Source organism: Pisolithus orientalis (genome assembly GCF_024613125.1).
Source record: "Pisolithus orientalis strain OTSU chromosome Unknown F5J12scaffold_13, whole genome shotgun sequence".
In the NCBI taxonomy this organism is placed as follows: Eukaryota; Fungi; Basidiomycota; class Agaricomycetes; order Boletales; family Pisolithaceae; genus Pisolithus; species Pisolithus orientalis.
The window spans coordinates 294653-307715 of record NW_026260794.1 but is presented as its reverse complement, the minus strand read 5'-3'; the positions used below and the strand labels follow the sequence as shown (position 1 = coordinate 307715).

General features: G+C 47.5%; 4 protein-coding genes across 4 annotated transcripts; 2 read left to right on the top strand and 2 right to left on the bottom strand.

Moving 5' to 3' along the window:
- Positions 1-237: 237 nt before the first annotated feature.
- F5J12DRAFT_720494 (kinase-like domain-containing protein) lies at positions 238-1759 on the top strand (the record flags this gene model as incomplete). Its single annotated transcript, XM_051741243.1, has 7 exons — positions 238-372; positions 396-452; positions 504-535; positions 584-862; positions 926-1277; positions 1328-1549; positions 1598-1759. The coding sequence occupies 7 exons, from the start codon at positions 238-240 to the stop codon at positions 1757-1759; spliced, it is 1239 nt and encodes a 412-aa protein (XP_051600180.1).
- Positions 1282-3163, bottom strand: F5J12DRAFT_81495 (kinase-like domain-containing protein). Its single transcript, XM_051745011.1, has 7 exons — positions 3028-3163; positions 2825-2971; positions 2706-2765; positions 2453-2644; positions 2336-2404; positions 2074-2280; positions 1282-2022 (listed from the first exon to the last, which is right to left on the bottom strand). The coding sequence occupies exons 1-7, from the start codon at positions 3040-3042 to the stop codon at positions 1762-1764; spliced, it is 951 nt and encodes a 316-aa protein (XP_051600179.1). The 5' UTR covers positions 3043-3163; the 3' UTR covers positions 1282-1761.
- Positions 3164-5760: 2597 nt separating this feature from the next.
- Positions 5761-9148, bottom strand: F5J12DRAFT_905493 (uncharacterized protein; the record flags this gene model as incomplete). The annotated part of the gene is made up of 13 exons (XM_051748666.1): positions 5761-6055; positions 6078-6432; positions 6670-7135; positions 7189-7285; positions 7338-7513; positions 7570-7699; positions 7750-7815; positions 7950-7977; positions 8038-8239; positions 8297-8368; positions 8486-8814; positions 8866-8960; positions 8988-9148. The coding sequence occupies 13 exons, from the start codon at positions 9146-9148 to the stop codon at positions 5761-5763; spliced, it is 2472 nt and encodes an 823-aa protein (XP_051600178.1).
- A 172-nt stretch (positions 9149-9320) lies between these two features.
- Positions 9321-11755, top strand: F5J12DRAFT_782616 (uncharacterized protein; the record flags this gene model as incomplete). The annotated part of the gene is made up of 8 exons (XM_051742744.1): positions 9321-9600; positions 9710-9840; positions 9997-10254; positions 10348-10542; positions 10595-10699; positions 10727-10966; positions 11018-11332; positions 11384-11755. The coding sequence occupies 8 exons, from the start codon at positions 9321-9323 to the stop codon at positions 11753-11755; spliced, it is 1896 nt and encodes a 631-aa protein (XP_051600177.1).
- Positions 11756-13063: the final 1308 nt, after the last annotated feature.

Sequence of the window (13063 nt, the reverse complement as noted above, 5' to 3'; positions counted from 1 at the left end):
GACTGGAAACTTCCGGATCCATTATCCGCTGGCAGCTTCACATGTCAAAGGCCACGTTGACTTACGGGCTAATGCACTGCGTAATACTAGAACTAGGATCCAGTGTGCACGACGACTAGAAAGTAGTTCTAACGAGTGCTGTGTTCTCCCTTGCAATTTGATACTGTGATTGACAGCGGTGCCGAGGAATATTCGTAAGTTCCGGGCGTCTATTACGGTAGTTGCTCATCTTTCATTATGCCCGGAGACACCAAGCGCATCGGCGGGGAGTATGGGGAAATACGCGCAGCTTTCAATGTCGACAAGTTCAACGCATACTTGAAGGCACACGTTCCCGCCGTTACCCCACCAGTGGCCGTGAAGCAGTTCAAAGTGTGTGACCCTCTTCTAATGAGAACTGTGTTTGCCTGCTCACCCCGATCGTTCTCGGGAACCATACCAAGTTCGGGCAGGTGCGCTAGTTCAACTAATACCGCCCAAATACGTGGCCAACAATTTTATAGTCCAACCCGACGTACTTCTTGACGGATGCAAAGTAACGGGTTCCCTCGCATGCTACCGCCGTCGATCTAAACCAATGTAGGCAGAAGCGGTTTGTCCTCCGCAAGAAACCTGCTGGGCAGTTGCTCTCCTCGACAGCGCACCAGGTCGAGCGGGAATTCAGAGTGTTGAGCGCTCTGCATGAATACAATACCAGGTCGACCACCTCGCCGGATCGTATCGTTCCCGTTCCCACTCCCTTCGCATTATGCGTAGATAGTGATGTCATTGGAACACCCTTCTATATCATGGAGTATCTGGACGGTAGGATATTCACAGATCCAAGGATGCCAGAGGTTTCACCACAGGTCCGTCGGGAATGGTGAGGGATATCAGTGGTCAGTCCAACTATTAATGTATATGCTGACGAGGGGGGATTCTCCAGTTGGATATCAGCAGTCCGCGCACTTGCAGCCTTGGCTTCGGTAAACCCCTTCGACATTGGTCTTGGCGAATTCGGCCCATGCACGGACTACTTTCCCCGGCAGATCAAGTCCCTTACCCGTGTATCCGAGGCGCAGGCGCAAGCCGTCGACGTCGAGACCGGAAAGCCAACAGGACATATACCGCACTATGCCGAACTAGTTGCTTGGTACAAAAGTAATCTACCGGATGAGAAGAAGTTTGGCTTACGCATCGTTCATGGCGACTATAAACTGGACAACGTGATATTCCACCCAACAGAAAATAGGGTTATTGGTATTTTGGATTGGGAATTATGTACTCTCGGGAGTCCGGTGGGAATTGTTGCTGCTCATCGTCGGTCTAATCTGACCAAAGGAACTAGCTTGCGGATTTGGCCAATTTAACTCAGCCTTGGTCGATTGACAGTAGACATGTACCGGCAGATTTGGTCGACGAGCGACTCACCTTTATCACATCATTTAAAAACGAAGCCGAAGACGCGCCGATTGCATTAGAAGAATTGGAGCGAGAGTACTGCCGCTTGACCAACCAAGCTTGTCCCATCAAGGAGATGGGCTTCGCTCGTAGTTGGATGCTTTTCCGGGTAGGTGGGCCCTTGACACATCGTCGTTTTGTTCTGACGTGTTTGCAGTCTGCTGTCATTTCACAGGGCATTGCTGCACGCTTTGCGCTCCGCCAAGCTAGCTCTGAGAAAGCATCTATTCATACGCGTTTGTTCCCAGTTTTGGGCCATCTCGCGAAGGTCCTGCTCGAGGAAGGAGGATACATTATTGGTGGAAAATCAAAGTTGTAGTATCACAATAGTACTCCGCATCCTGCCTGTCTGTGTCGCTTCGCATCATATGCGTTCCTCTTTATCCTCAAAAATTCATTGATGCCGTCCATGGTTGGTCGCCTATTAGGCTCGAACCTCCAGCACCTCTCTAGCAAGGACCATAAATCGTTATCAGTGATCTCGTTGTAATGCTCCCTCTTCAAGTGTCCCTTGTCCCTTGAGACGTACAACACCACAGCAGCCTCTGTCGCTCCTTCATATGGTGTCCTCAGCGAGAACATCTTTCTACTAGTAAGTATCTGATATTGGTCCACTTGCAGCATTACTCTCACCTCTGTGGCAGTGACTGCAAGAGCCCAAACATCCGCCTCTTTTGTCGTTCGAGAAGGCCGATCCGAATGAATAATGCACAGTTCGGGAGCGAAGTATCGGACTGTACCATGAATGTTGTTCGTCGTGAAGCCTGCAACTTCGAGTATGCGTGATAGACCGAAGTCCGTGATGACGACTTCGCCACTGTCGCCTATCAAAACATTTCCCTGGCGTCGAATTATGATAAGGATGACGTGAGGATACACCGAATGAAGAACTTACCGGTTTCAGGTCTCCGTGTACCACGTTGGAGGTATGCAAGTACTGGAGTCCATTGCCAAGCTGGTACAGCTGCAACGATATTAGATGAGTTATGAGGGGTGGTAGCCAAAACTCTACCATTTCGAGCCTTTGTCTGAACGAAAGGTGGGAGTGATTTAGGAGCATGTGTTGCTTTAGATTGCCATTTGGATACCAGGGCGACACGAGGGAGGGTCCGCCGTACTTTGACAGGTCAGATGCTATACCTAGCAAAGGGGCAATGTTGGGATGCAACAATGTTGCCCATACTCGGGCTTCCCTGCGCAACTTCTAAACATTGTGGAAGCATTATGACAAATGTGGAGAGGTGCTCGGTCAAATCGCGACATACATAGCTGGCCTCTGCTGCCTTGTCTGGCAGGAGGTGAGACTTGATTACTTTGACGGCAACCTATGTAAGACACCGTTAGACGATCCCGGTACTGGCCATGGTGACGGGAGAAACTTTACAACTTGGCAGAGAGGATTGTCCTGACTTTTGCACTCGCCCTTCCAGATGTCGCTGTTACCCCCGTGCGCAACCGCATAGGCACCTATCAGGCGGACCTGACCTGTAAGGTCTCTCGCAATGGTCGGGGATGACATACGAGTCGGGCGCTAGACAAGGTTGGTTTTTGGTGGGCCCGGTAATATGTATGTCCGGGTTTAAGTACCGTGCATAGAGTCATGGCACGAGGTCGCCATCTAGCATCTCCAGGTTCTCTCTGCTGTTTCTTGAGAATTTAGAGGCCCGTGTCCCTCAACAGGATGTGTTATGTAGAAGAGGGTATTCAGCATTGCATGCCACCGCGCCGCATTGTAGAGCCTTCTGGAACTGCCACCCCACCTCACACCAGAGGAAGAGAGAGGCCCATACCATAGCCTTTGACATCATGGTAGTTCGAAACTGCAGACGTTCCTGTAGTTTCGAGCTACCAGGGGGATGACGTCAACGTCCAGTGACAGTCCGTCATGATGCAGCATGCCGCGGCACTCGTCACAGTTGTCCCGGTATCATCGGAGTGTCCGGTAGTACACCCGTACACCCAAATAATACGGGGACTCCGGAGCGCAACTGAGGCTACTGGCATACTCATTCTATTCGCCTGGCGGTTTACATGGCGCTCAGCATCTGGGGAGAATTCGAGCGCTGGTTGCATGCTCAATCTTTCACGAGTCCGTCCTTTCTACCTTTAAGAATGAATCTCTGTTCTTTCCTGATCGGCTCTCCTTCTTGCTGTATCGTCACAGTACCTATAGTACTGGCGAGGTTCTTTGACTTGCACAGCTGCATGCCCGCGCGAGCGTTACCGTGCGCAAAGCTATGAGCCTGCCAGAATATTCTGCTTCTGACTGCGGTTGTCACTCGTCTGTACGAACTCGCAATTCCATCCCTTGCTATGGTGTACAACTTTCCACTGGTTATCAGCCTACTTGGTTCCGAATCAACGCTTCTATGCGTCAGAACGCAGTTCGCAGCATTAATGATTTTCTGTACCGGCTTCAACAGGCCTCGCTTTCTGAAATGACCAATTCCCTCATACATCAGGCTGGCCTCCACCTTGGACCTGTCGTTCTCGAACGAAAAGTTCTTACGCAGCTAATGTAAAACAAGTTGCTGTATAAACCTTTGACATGGTCAAGGTGTGTTTGCCCTGTACACCTTGGGGAGTTTGCAAAATATGACGACTAACCTGTGAGACTTCTCAAGATTTCGATGCAGCAAGCTTCCTTCGTGACGCCCGACGGTAACATAGTGCCCCCTGATTCATGTTGGCAACAGCCATTCTATAGAAAGGTACAGGCATTCTCTAATAACTGCATCACTGCACCGCGTCGTGCGGCTTCTTATTCCGGTATCCTTCTGCGATGAGGCTGCGACTCACCTCATTTGGTGGTGAAGATCACACAGAGCGTATAGTCGGAGACACCGCTGAGTGGTAGCAGATTCGCGGGATTTCTGGGTGTGGCAAGCGCACTCCATATAGTATGGCGTCATCTCACGTGAAATATCGATGGGATCGATGCTAAGCGGGTAATCTCGAAGAAGGGTTGGCAAGAAATCAAGAAGCGCCGCACCCAGTCAAATAAAAATGGAACAATCTTTCCTTCGTCGCCACCCACCGCTGTCTCGCTGTCAACGCATACTCAACGCCGCGTCGGAGGGTTACTCTTGCGGATCAGGATGCGTGATGACCGAAGTGATCGTTCACCGATGGTACGTTACTAGCTACAACTTCTTTCTCCGTTGTCTCGTCTTGCAAGATATTTTTACATCATCCAACGATGCACGTATCTCGTACATGAAAAATGCTGTGGGACATGCTGATTCCAGGTTCATGGTTTCTTTCCGCCCAGGACCAGCCACCTGGGATTTCAGGAACCGGTAAGACAAAGGATACTCAACCATTCCCAGTGGCACACGGTTGAATAATCTCAAATTCGAGTTGCCGTCGTGTCTTACTCATCTCGACTTGCATGCAACTATTCACTTTTATATGAGTACCATGAGTACGGGCTTCGTCATCTAAACAACCGATCTTCCAAGTCGACTGGCTCACCGGACTGCGTTCAAGCTCGAGGCTTTCGGGAGCTGTCGATATCCCCTAATTTCATCAATACAGCTGGCCACCCAGCCTGCATTGTAAGTAAATATTTTAGGGATTTATGACACAGTTCGCATTCTAGCAGGGAAATCCTCGTAGAGCGTGATGATGAAGTTTAACGTTGGGATGTGATGTCGCAAATACTGATCACCACGCTTGTTCGCTACTGGTGCAGCCTTATCCTACACTGTGGAGCTCGCACTATCGTTGTCAGCGAATTTACCTTTCCGGCGGCAAATTGTAGGTGGAATTCCTGGGAGGTTATCCTTGCTTTCGGCCAAAAGAGGACAAATGATGGGTATTATCTCGCCTTGTATAATGGCGGCGGGGCCCCTCCCCGACCAAAAATAATATGAATACCTGCGGGAACTACCTTGTTAATATCACGCCTCATCATGTTCTCGCACAGCAGGAGCAACTGCGGTACTGCCAGAGCTGAAATTTACCTTGACGCACAAGTACTTGTGCCTGCTATCCCGTACGGTGTTTTGACAAAGACTGCATGAGATTCAAGCACCAAGAAAGGTGGCCAATAGCAATATCTATGTCCACTCAAGAGTGGAATCCCTACATGTGTATATAGAAGCAAGCCCTACATCAGCAAATCATAAGTCTGCTTAACCATGCTTGACCACTTAGCAGCACCTGTCAAGCACATAAGTAGCATAAGCACGTTAAGCACCCACATTGCCAAGCATGCATGACCACTAAGTAACTTGGCAAATGTTTAAGTGTGACTCAAGTAGATAAGCATCCCAAGCAGCTAAGTTACTATGGAATTTGAGCATACAATCAAGTACGCTACAAGTACGAATCTGATAAAAGTGAAAATGCATGATGATCGATAAATCTGTTCACGTAGAAGGTGGTAAATGCATTGTAAGAATGATGTGGCTTTATGGTTCTGGGAATGGGGTGGGTGCCGTACAAGGGGACGAGGTGTGCCACACGATATATGGTGTCTACGTGTATGACAGCGGTGGCCAGGTGACGATTTGCAGTAAGGGCCAGGTGTACAATCCACATCCCTGTATCCACATCTGGGTCATCCCAAACACAGTCAAACCACTGCACTACTGCACATGGGTAACACTTGCTTTGGGAAATGAAGGAAAAACCCAAGGATACACATGACATCCAAACCATGCATCCCCTTCAGCCCTGGATTAGTATTCACAAATGTACAGTCATACCGGGGTGGCCTGTTCTGCCATGAATGACATGAGCAGATATACTCATGCCACATGCCACCAATACCACTGATATCACTTGGTGCATAGAATAGTGCAGCTGCAGAATTAACGACAGTGATTTTGTTGCCATAGATGGGGTGCTCAGATAGTGGGATGTCACAGAGATCATGGTAGTCTTCAGCATCGGCTTGTTGAAGCAGGAACTCCTCCAGAATGGTAGGGAGACGTGATAGACCGAGCTTGATTGCAAGATCTGTCATGGTTCTGGCCCACTTCATTTCTGAATGCAAGAGGTTGATTTTGTGAGCCGCTGCACTACTCAGGTTAATAAGGTACATACAGGTGGTGCGAGCAAGTTCAACATGCACCTCTATGGATGTTGGGCAGTCCACAGCCTCACCATTGTCTTCATTATGGGGACCAGAACCTAGGACCTGTGATGTACTGCTGTTCTCTCTGCCATCTGTTTACTTCATGTGAATATGATGAAAATCAATATGATCGTCCAATGACCAACCTTGAGTCAAAAGGAGCTGCATAGTTGCCATGAGGCAGTTTCCCTCTAGCATCCCTCGTTCGTTGAAATCCCTTCGAGAGGCCACCAACTTATCTAAGCGCTGATTGATAATGAGCATTTGGCCCAGTGGCTTGTTACGATTGGTCCGCCAGTATGGGTCCTTCACAGCATTGATATGCTTTGATTTGGTGATTGATGTGCAAAGTCTGTTCGGCACCCCAAATAAATGTATAAGATCAGGGTAGTGTTTCATCGCATGCTGGTGCAGTAAGGAAAAAGTTTGAATGGTACCTGATTGGCGAAATATTTCCTGGTACTTGTGAAAGCGGTTGATGGTATCTTGAACTGCAACCAAGGTTTCTTCAGTGAGGACATTGCAATGGACCAGGTATGTGAACTCCAACAAAGTGTGAAATGTTTGCACAATCTCCATTGGTACATGCCCCTCAATGGCAGGTAGATACACCTATGTATCGAACGTTAACGACAGACTGTATAAACAACCTGATCTAAAATTACCTTCATTAGTGCCTTTGAGTCGTTACCAGTCCACTGTTTGAAATGACGGCCCTCGGGAAAGCGACGGAGCCCTGTGAAAGGTGTGATGGCCACGATTCTAAGGTATCCTACATGAGGAAAGAAAGAAATGTAAATTAAAGCAGACGTACCTCTGGTCAATATCATCTAAGATTGCATTCGCCTTTGTTGTGCCATGCATGGTCTTCAAATAGCTTTCAACCCACTCGACCAAATGATCCTTGAATGTCCCTTTGATGATCTGGTGTAGTATATCAGGGGCAATGAGTTGGTATATATTGGCATGGGGAAAACTGCTGGTGAACGGCTGAAATCAGTTTTCAGGACACAGGCACAGTGGAATCTAAGTGAAACAATACTTACAATTGTATCACCCACAATGCCATACGCATCCCATAAGGTCTTGAGATCAAACTCCTCAATCAGCACTTCTGCATGTTCGCGACTCTGATAAAGTGCATCAGTATCGAGTTCCTGCCTCATTGCAAGACATCTGAGATTCTAGTTAGTTGATAGTAAGAGTTGGAAAGTAGAAAAACATACTTCGCACACCACCCTTGCACAATACATGCCAGAAGGACTTGTTCCTCATAATCGGTGATATAAGGGCTGAGTCAAAAATTACATGGCAATAGTGTCCATCACCAAACTGCATAACAGTTGGTTTGGTCATCACAGGCTTGAAATTTCGAAGGATATATGCAAGTGATGAATGAAAGAGTTGGCAGCAGAATTGTCAGAACATGTCAGTGGACACATGCTCTTTGTCGGCTACAAGTATATCTCTCATTAGTGCCATTACTTTCCTATGTATCTATCAGATGCACTTACTATGTGGGATTGCAAGGAAAGCAATGAGAGCGACACTATTGCGATGTGCACAATGAACTTTGTTGCTCATGTTACCTATTGAGAGGTAGAGGGGATAATAATCGTTTTGACTGGTTGCAACTGACACGGTCGTCTTGTCACTGCCAAGGATGATTGGAATGAAGGTTGACCCATGTGTGGTTGAATCATGAGAAATTATGTCCTGTTATTTGCATGCCATTAGTACAGTGCTCAGAGACATAGAAGATAAAAGACACACCACTTGAGTCCACACCCAATCACCAGACATGAAATCCTCCCACTGTCTCTTGTCCATTGCGCTCTCATATTCCTGAAATGGCCGGTAATCCATGTCTCTCAAAAAATCAGGTCAGGAAAGCATATTGTGAATAATGTCTTTAGGGTCCCGGAACCAAATATTGTACGCGGTGTTCATCCATGATGGGACATTATCAGTTGGTTGTTCGCCAGTATAGGATATGCAAAAATTCTCCCACTGTACATCACCAAGTATAGTGTGATCAATTGTCTTGTACATTTCGGCATTATCTTTGAAGACGGGCTGGCTGCCAGTGCCGAGAAGTGTCGCATTCCAGAGATCTAGTAACTCATTAATATTGGCTGCAGACATCTGGCTGCGGGTGAACAGGAAGTCAGCTAGCTCGAACTCCAGACAACTGGAGTATGGCGACCAATCGTTAGGTTGCTTTTCAGAAGGAGTTTGCGGGGACGACTGTCCAACTGGGAGGGGGTTTCCAGACGAATCACAAGGCTGCCCTGTCAAATAATACATCAGTAAATACTTAATTTTTCACCCATACTGCATACTGGTGAGGTTTGGGTGATAGTTCCAATAATACTTGTTGCCTTGTCCAACAAACTCTGCCAGAAGGGTTGGATTTGAAGGGCTTGTGGATGGGTCACTATAGTCATCGTCGTCCGGTCAGAACTGGAATTGTTCCTCTTCAGGCAATGGTACCTGATCTGGCTGTTCTACCTGTGCAGGGATGTTGATAGGCGGAAATACTGGGTGGTATATGTTGACGTGCTGGGTTAGGCCTGACTTGTTTCTGAACCATCGATGGCAGCCAGGTTTTGTGCAGGGAATCATATCTGAAAGAAAAATGATGAGTAACAGGAGTTACTGTGGGACAGCAAAGATTTGCCGACTGAACATAGAATTGAACTAAGCCAAAAGAGATGGCAGTGGGCGTACCTTTTTTTCTTCTGTCTCTTCATCTTCCACCTTCACACACAGCCAACAACCCTTTGCACTGCGAGATATGGACAACCAACTGGCTGCAGAGTGCCCACAGGAGACACTTGTGAGTGGTCGCCTGAAGCACCAGGTGGCTAACGTGCATCCCAGTAGGATCATCCTCAACAGCCAACTGAGAAGACAGATGAGCGCAGAGAAGGAAGCTAACAATGAATGCACCCGGGAAGCCCTTGCCAAAAAGGTTGCAGCACTGAAGAGAGGTTATCAACAGATCGGTGAAATCGAGGATGAAATGGAGGTCAACCAAAGTGGTGTCGCTGCCAGTGCTAAGCCCATCAAGCCATGTCCTTGTCCTTGTCCTTGTCCTCACACTGTTGGCAGGCAAAGAAATGAGAGTGATGGCAGTATCTATCATGCTTAACCAAGAAAACATGAGGCTGATTTTTTTTGTAGGGACGAATGAGCCACTTACCCCCCTAGCTGATGTGGAAGACAATGCTGGACCTGTAGTGATGAAGGGGAAAGGGACAAAAGCAGCAAAGGCAAAATCGCTGCGTGAAGCGATAATCTCCACGCACAACAAAGTATCCCTGCCATCAACATGTGACAATAGCATTGGCACTAGTACTGGTTTGATGTGCATCTTACTTCTTAACATGTTCCTCCTAACTGAGGCAACTCTTTTCTTTGCGAATGTCCTAATGACTGCCAGCTCTGACAATAAACTGACTTTATCTAAGTGTGTCAAAAATTGGGTGAACATTGTCGACACAAGCTCTACGCGATCTTCAAGTGCCAGTGCCAGTCCTCGCACATCAGCTGCACCACCTCTGTCCACAAGTACCCTCGCTACAAGTACTACTGATGTCGAGTTCCATGTATTCAATCTCAGCTCTCCACTGCCAAATGATCCCCAATATAACTACAAGTTCAAATCCCAACTACCAGAAAACTTTGACTCGCTACCTGATCGCAAAGATGGAGAAGCTAGTGGGCCAGTGAGACCTCTGGCTTTGGACATCCCCACTCTTCAAAATGTTATCATTGAGTATCTTTCATGCTGAAACGGTTTTTTACTCATGCAATGGTAGTCTCAGTGCACTGCTGCAATGGCCGAGGAGTATGAGACCAATGATCCTGCTGCCAGACTCACCAACATCAAGAGGAAAGTAGCTGAGTTGGAATACATCTCAACCTCTGAGGTTGAGGGCGACAGCATTGATGATAACTGCGACAATCTAGATGATGCCATCTGTGTTTTGGGGCACAAGAATGCCATGGCCAAGGTATGTGCTGACCACCTTTCTCCATGTGCCTTCATCTTTTATTTTCTTTCAGTCACGTGTCATGGTTACAAAGGGCATGCCAAAGAAGATCAAGATACAAGCTTGCAACTCTATGTCCAGCTTATCAGCCACATCTACTAGCAAGAGATCTATTGTAGTGAGCAATTCATTGAGTCAAGTGCAGACTGTCCCTGCACAAGTGCATTTCAACAATTCAGATCTCCCCTTGGATCTGCATAAAGATCAGAAGTGGAAGAGGGAAGTTATTCCGATGCTAATCCTATGGGCCGGAAACCAAGAGGATGCATTCAACATCGCCAAGCAAGATATTTGCGGGGCTCTACAGGAGATCATGCCAGTCGTATACCCCATACTCAAGAACATGGCAAGTAGCATTCTTCCCAGCTCACCCATGGTTTCTGTCGTAAGTCCATTTCATTCTGACTTCATCTGTAGCTGACTGTGTTCGCCATAGGTGTCTCAACACTTGTGTGATTGGAGGCATGGCTTTGCCTCCATGGCCGTTGCGCAACTCATAGCTTTCTTCCTCAATCCTCAAGACCCATCACCCACCGACACTGCAAAAGTATTACTCGATCATTTCACATTCTTATATGAAGACCTTGACACGACTGTTCCTGAGAAGGCCTTCCGCTCTGTTTTTGTGCAACAGCTGCTGCTGAGCAGCCATTTGACTGCAACCAAAGGATACATTCAAGTCCCCACTCTTGACACTTTGTCTTTGGCGAAGCATGGTGTTGTTGGTGCTCTTGGACTTTGTGCTGCTGCGGTAACATTTATCGAGTCATTTTCATAGCTACAGTATTGATTAGTTTTTTAGCTCTCACATGGCTTGAACCTCATTAGATCTGGTGACATCGAGCTCAAGTCCCCCATCAATGTCAAAGATGGTATTGCCAAAGTGGCAACAAGGTTTGTGCAGACCCCCGTCAAATACAACATGGCTTTGGGCAAGGATAGCAAGACTGCATGTGCATTTTCAGACCAGAATTGGGGAGCCCCAATGAGGAAGTTTACAGGGGCCACCAAAAGAAGATCTATTGCTCAGCTTCAAGCCATTGTAGAGCTTGCCCTTGCTTCGCTTGCGATAGGGCAAGAACTCGACCCCAAGCTGTTGAGTGATGCAGGATCTGACAACGAGTATGCACTTATCTGTAGGTTTTCATTCCCTACTGCTTATACGATCCACTGAGTCCACAACAGGATCTCTAATACATCTTCCCAATTGCTATTGCTAGTTCATCTATGTTTTTCAATCCCTCGATCTTACCGCCACGTAATTTACTTCACTGCTACTTAGCATGTGCTTAGCAGATATTAATTGCACTTTGTTGCTGCTTATCTGCTTGACAGAACAGAACCAGCATTATTTCAAGTAAGAAACTAATAAGCTAAGCACACATTAAGTAAAAAATAAGCAGTGCTAAGTAAGTATCCAGCAGAAGGATCTACTTATCCAAGCAGACAGCTGCTTGGCAGTTGGTATGATAAGCAAATGTTAAGTAGCTGTCAAGTAAGGATAAGTAAACTCGTGATTTGCTGATGTAGCAGTTCCGCCAATGAACAGTAGTCCATTTTAGTCCACAATTTGTGTTCTGAGTCAAAGATGAGAGGTAGTCTCGAGGTATTGTCCGGTGCGAACGTACCAGGCCGGGATGCCCCAATCAGAGGGGCCACCTGCACCGTTTCACCGGGTCCCCAAGGAAGAAGGGTTAGGTTTGTCGCCTTGAATCGAGATGTGGACACTCGTTCCCCTTATGTGTCCAAGATGTACCTCACGGATGTGTCGAACAAATGCGCGTCGAGCAACCGTTGTGGCACAGCCTTTCCACCTGCAGTGGATCACTTCCTTACGAGACTTATTCTCTACACCATGGTAAACAAAGTGGCCCGGAACTACGGCACAGCTGATTTCTTGCGAACACAATGTCCCCTCTACATTCAGATAGAGGCATCGGGTTAGCGGGCAGCTGGCGTACTTATTTTCCTGTAAATATGACGTCGAATGGAAGCATGATGTGAGAAACTGGCCGCAACAAGGGAATAAACCAATGTCGCTTACTTTGGCTAGGACCCCTGCGTCGCAGCCGGCATTACAAACGCGGTTCACGCCTTGTACTGAATCTTGAGGAAGTACATTGTAAGGGTTATCCACTCGGGCTGATCCCGGCTCTGCTTCCCAAATGCTATTAGGCGTGCTCAATTGCAGATGTCGTCCAAAAAGTCGTCGAGTTTGTCAAACTTATATTGAGGTTTCTGTCACTCGAAGCGAGACAGGCAGGGCTATGCAAGTGCAGGTGAGGTAATGCTGGCTCCGGCCGCTCTGAGGCCTGTTTAGGCAAGAGCACTGATGTGGCAATGCTTATCGACGAAGACTCGAGCGCTGGTCTATCTCAATGTTCAACGCTCACCACATGCCGCACACAGGGCGACTACGACAACAGGATGCCAGTGATCTGCTTGCGTTGTATTCTGCACATGCACACATGCTGGCAGAGTC

Excerpts from the sequence above, each read along its gene's own strand:
- F5J12DRAFT_81495 (XM_051745011.1), bottom strand. Across the intron at positions 2,645-2,705 it reads AGGCAGCAGAGGCCAGCTAT|AAGTTGCGCAGGGAAGCCCG; the intron begins GTATGTCGCGAT and ends CACAATGTTTAG. Across the intron at positions 2,023-2,073 it reads TTGCAGTCACTGCCACAGAG|ATGTTCTCGCTGAGGACACC; the intron begins GTGAGAGTAATG and ends ACTAGTAGAAAG.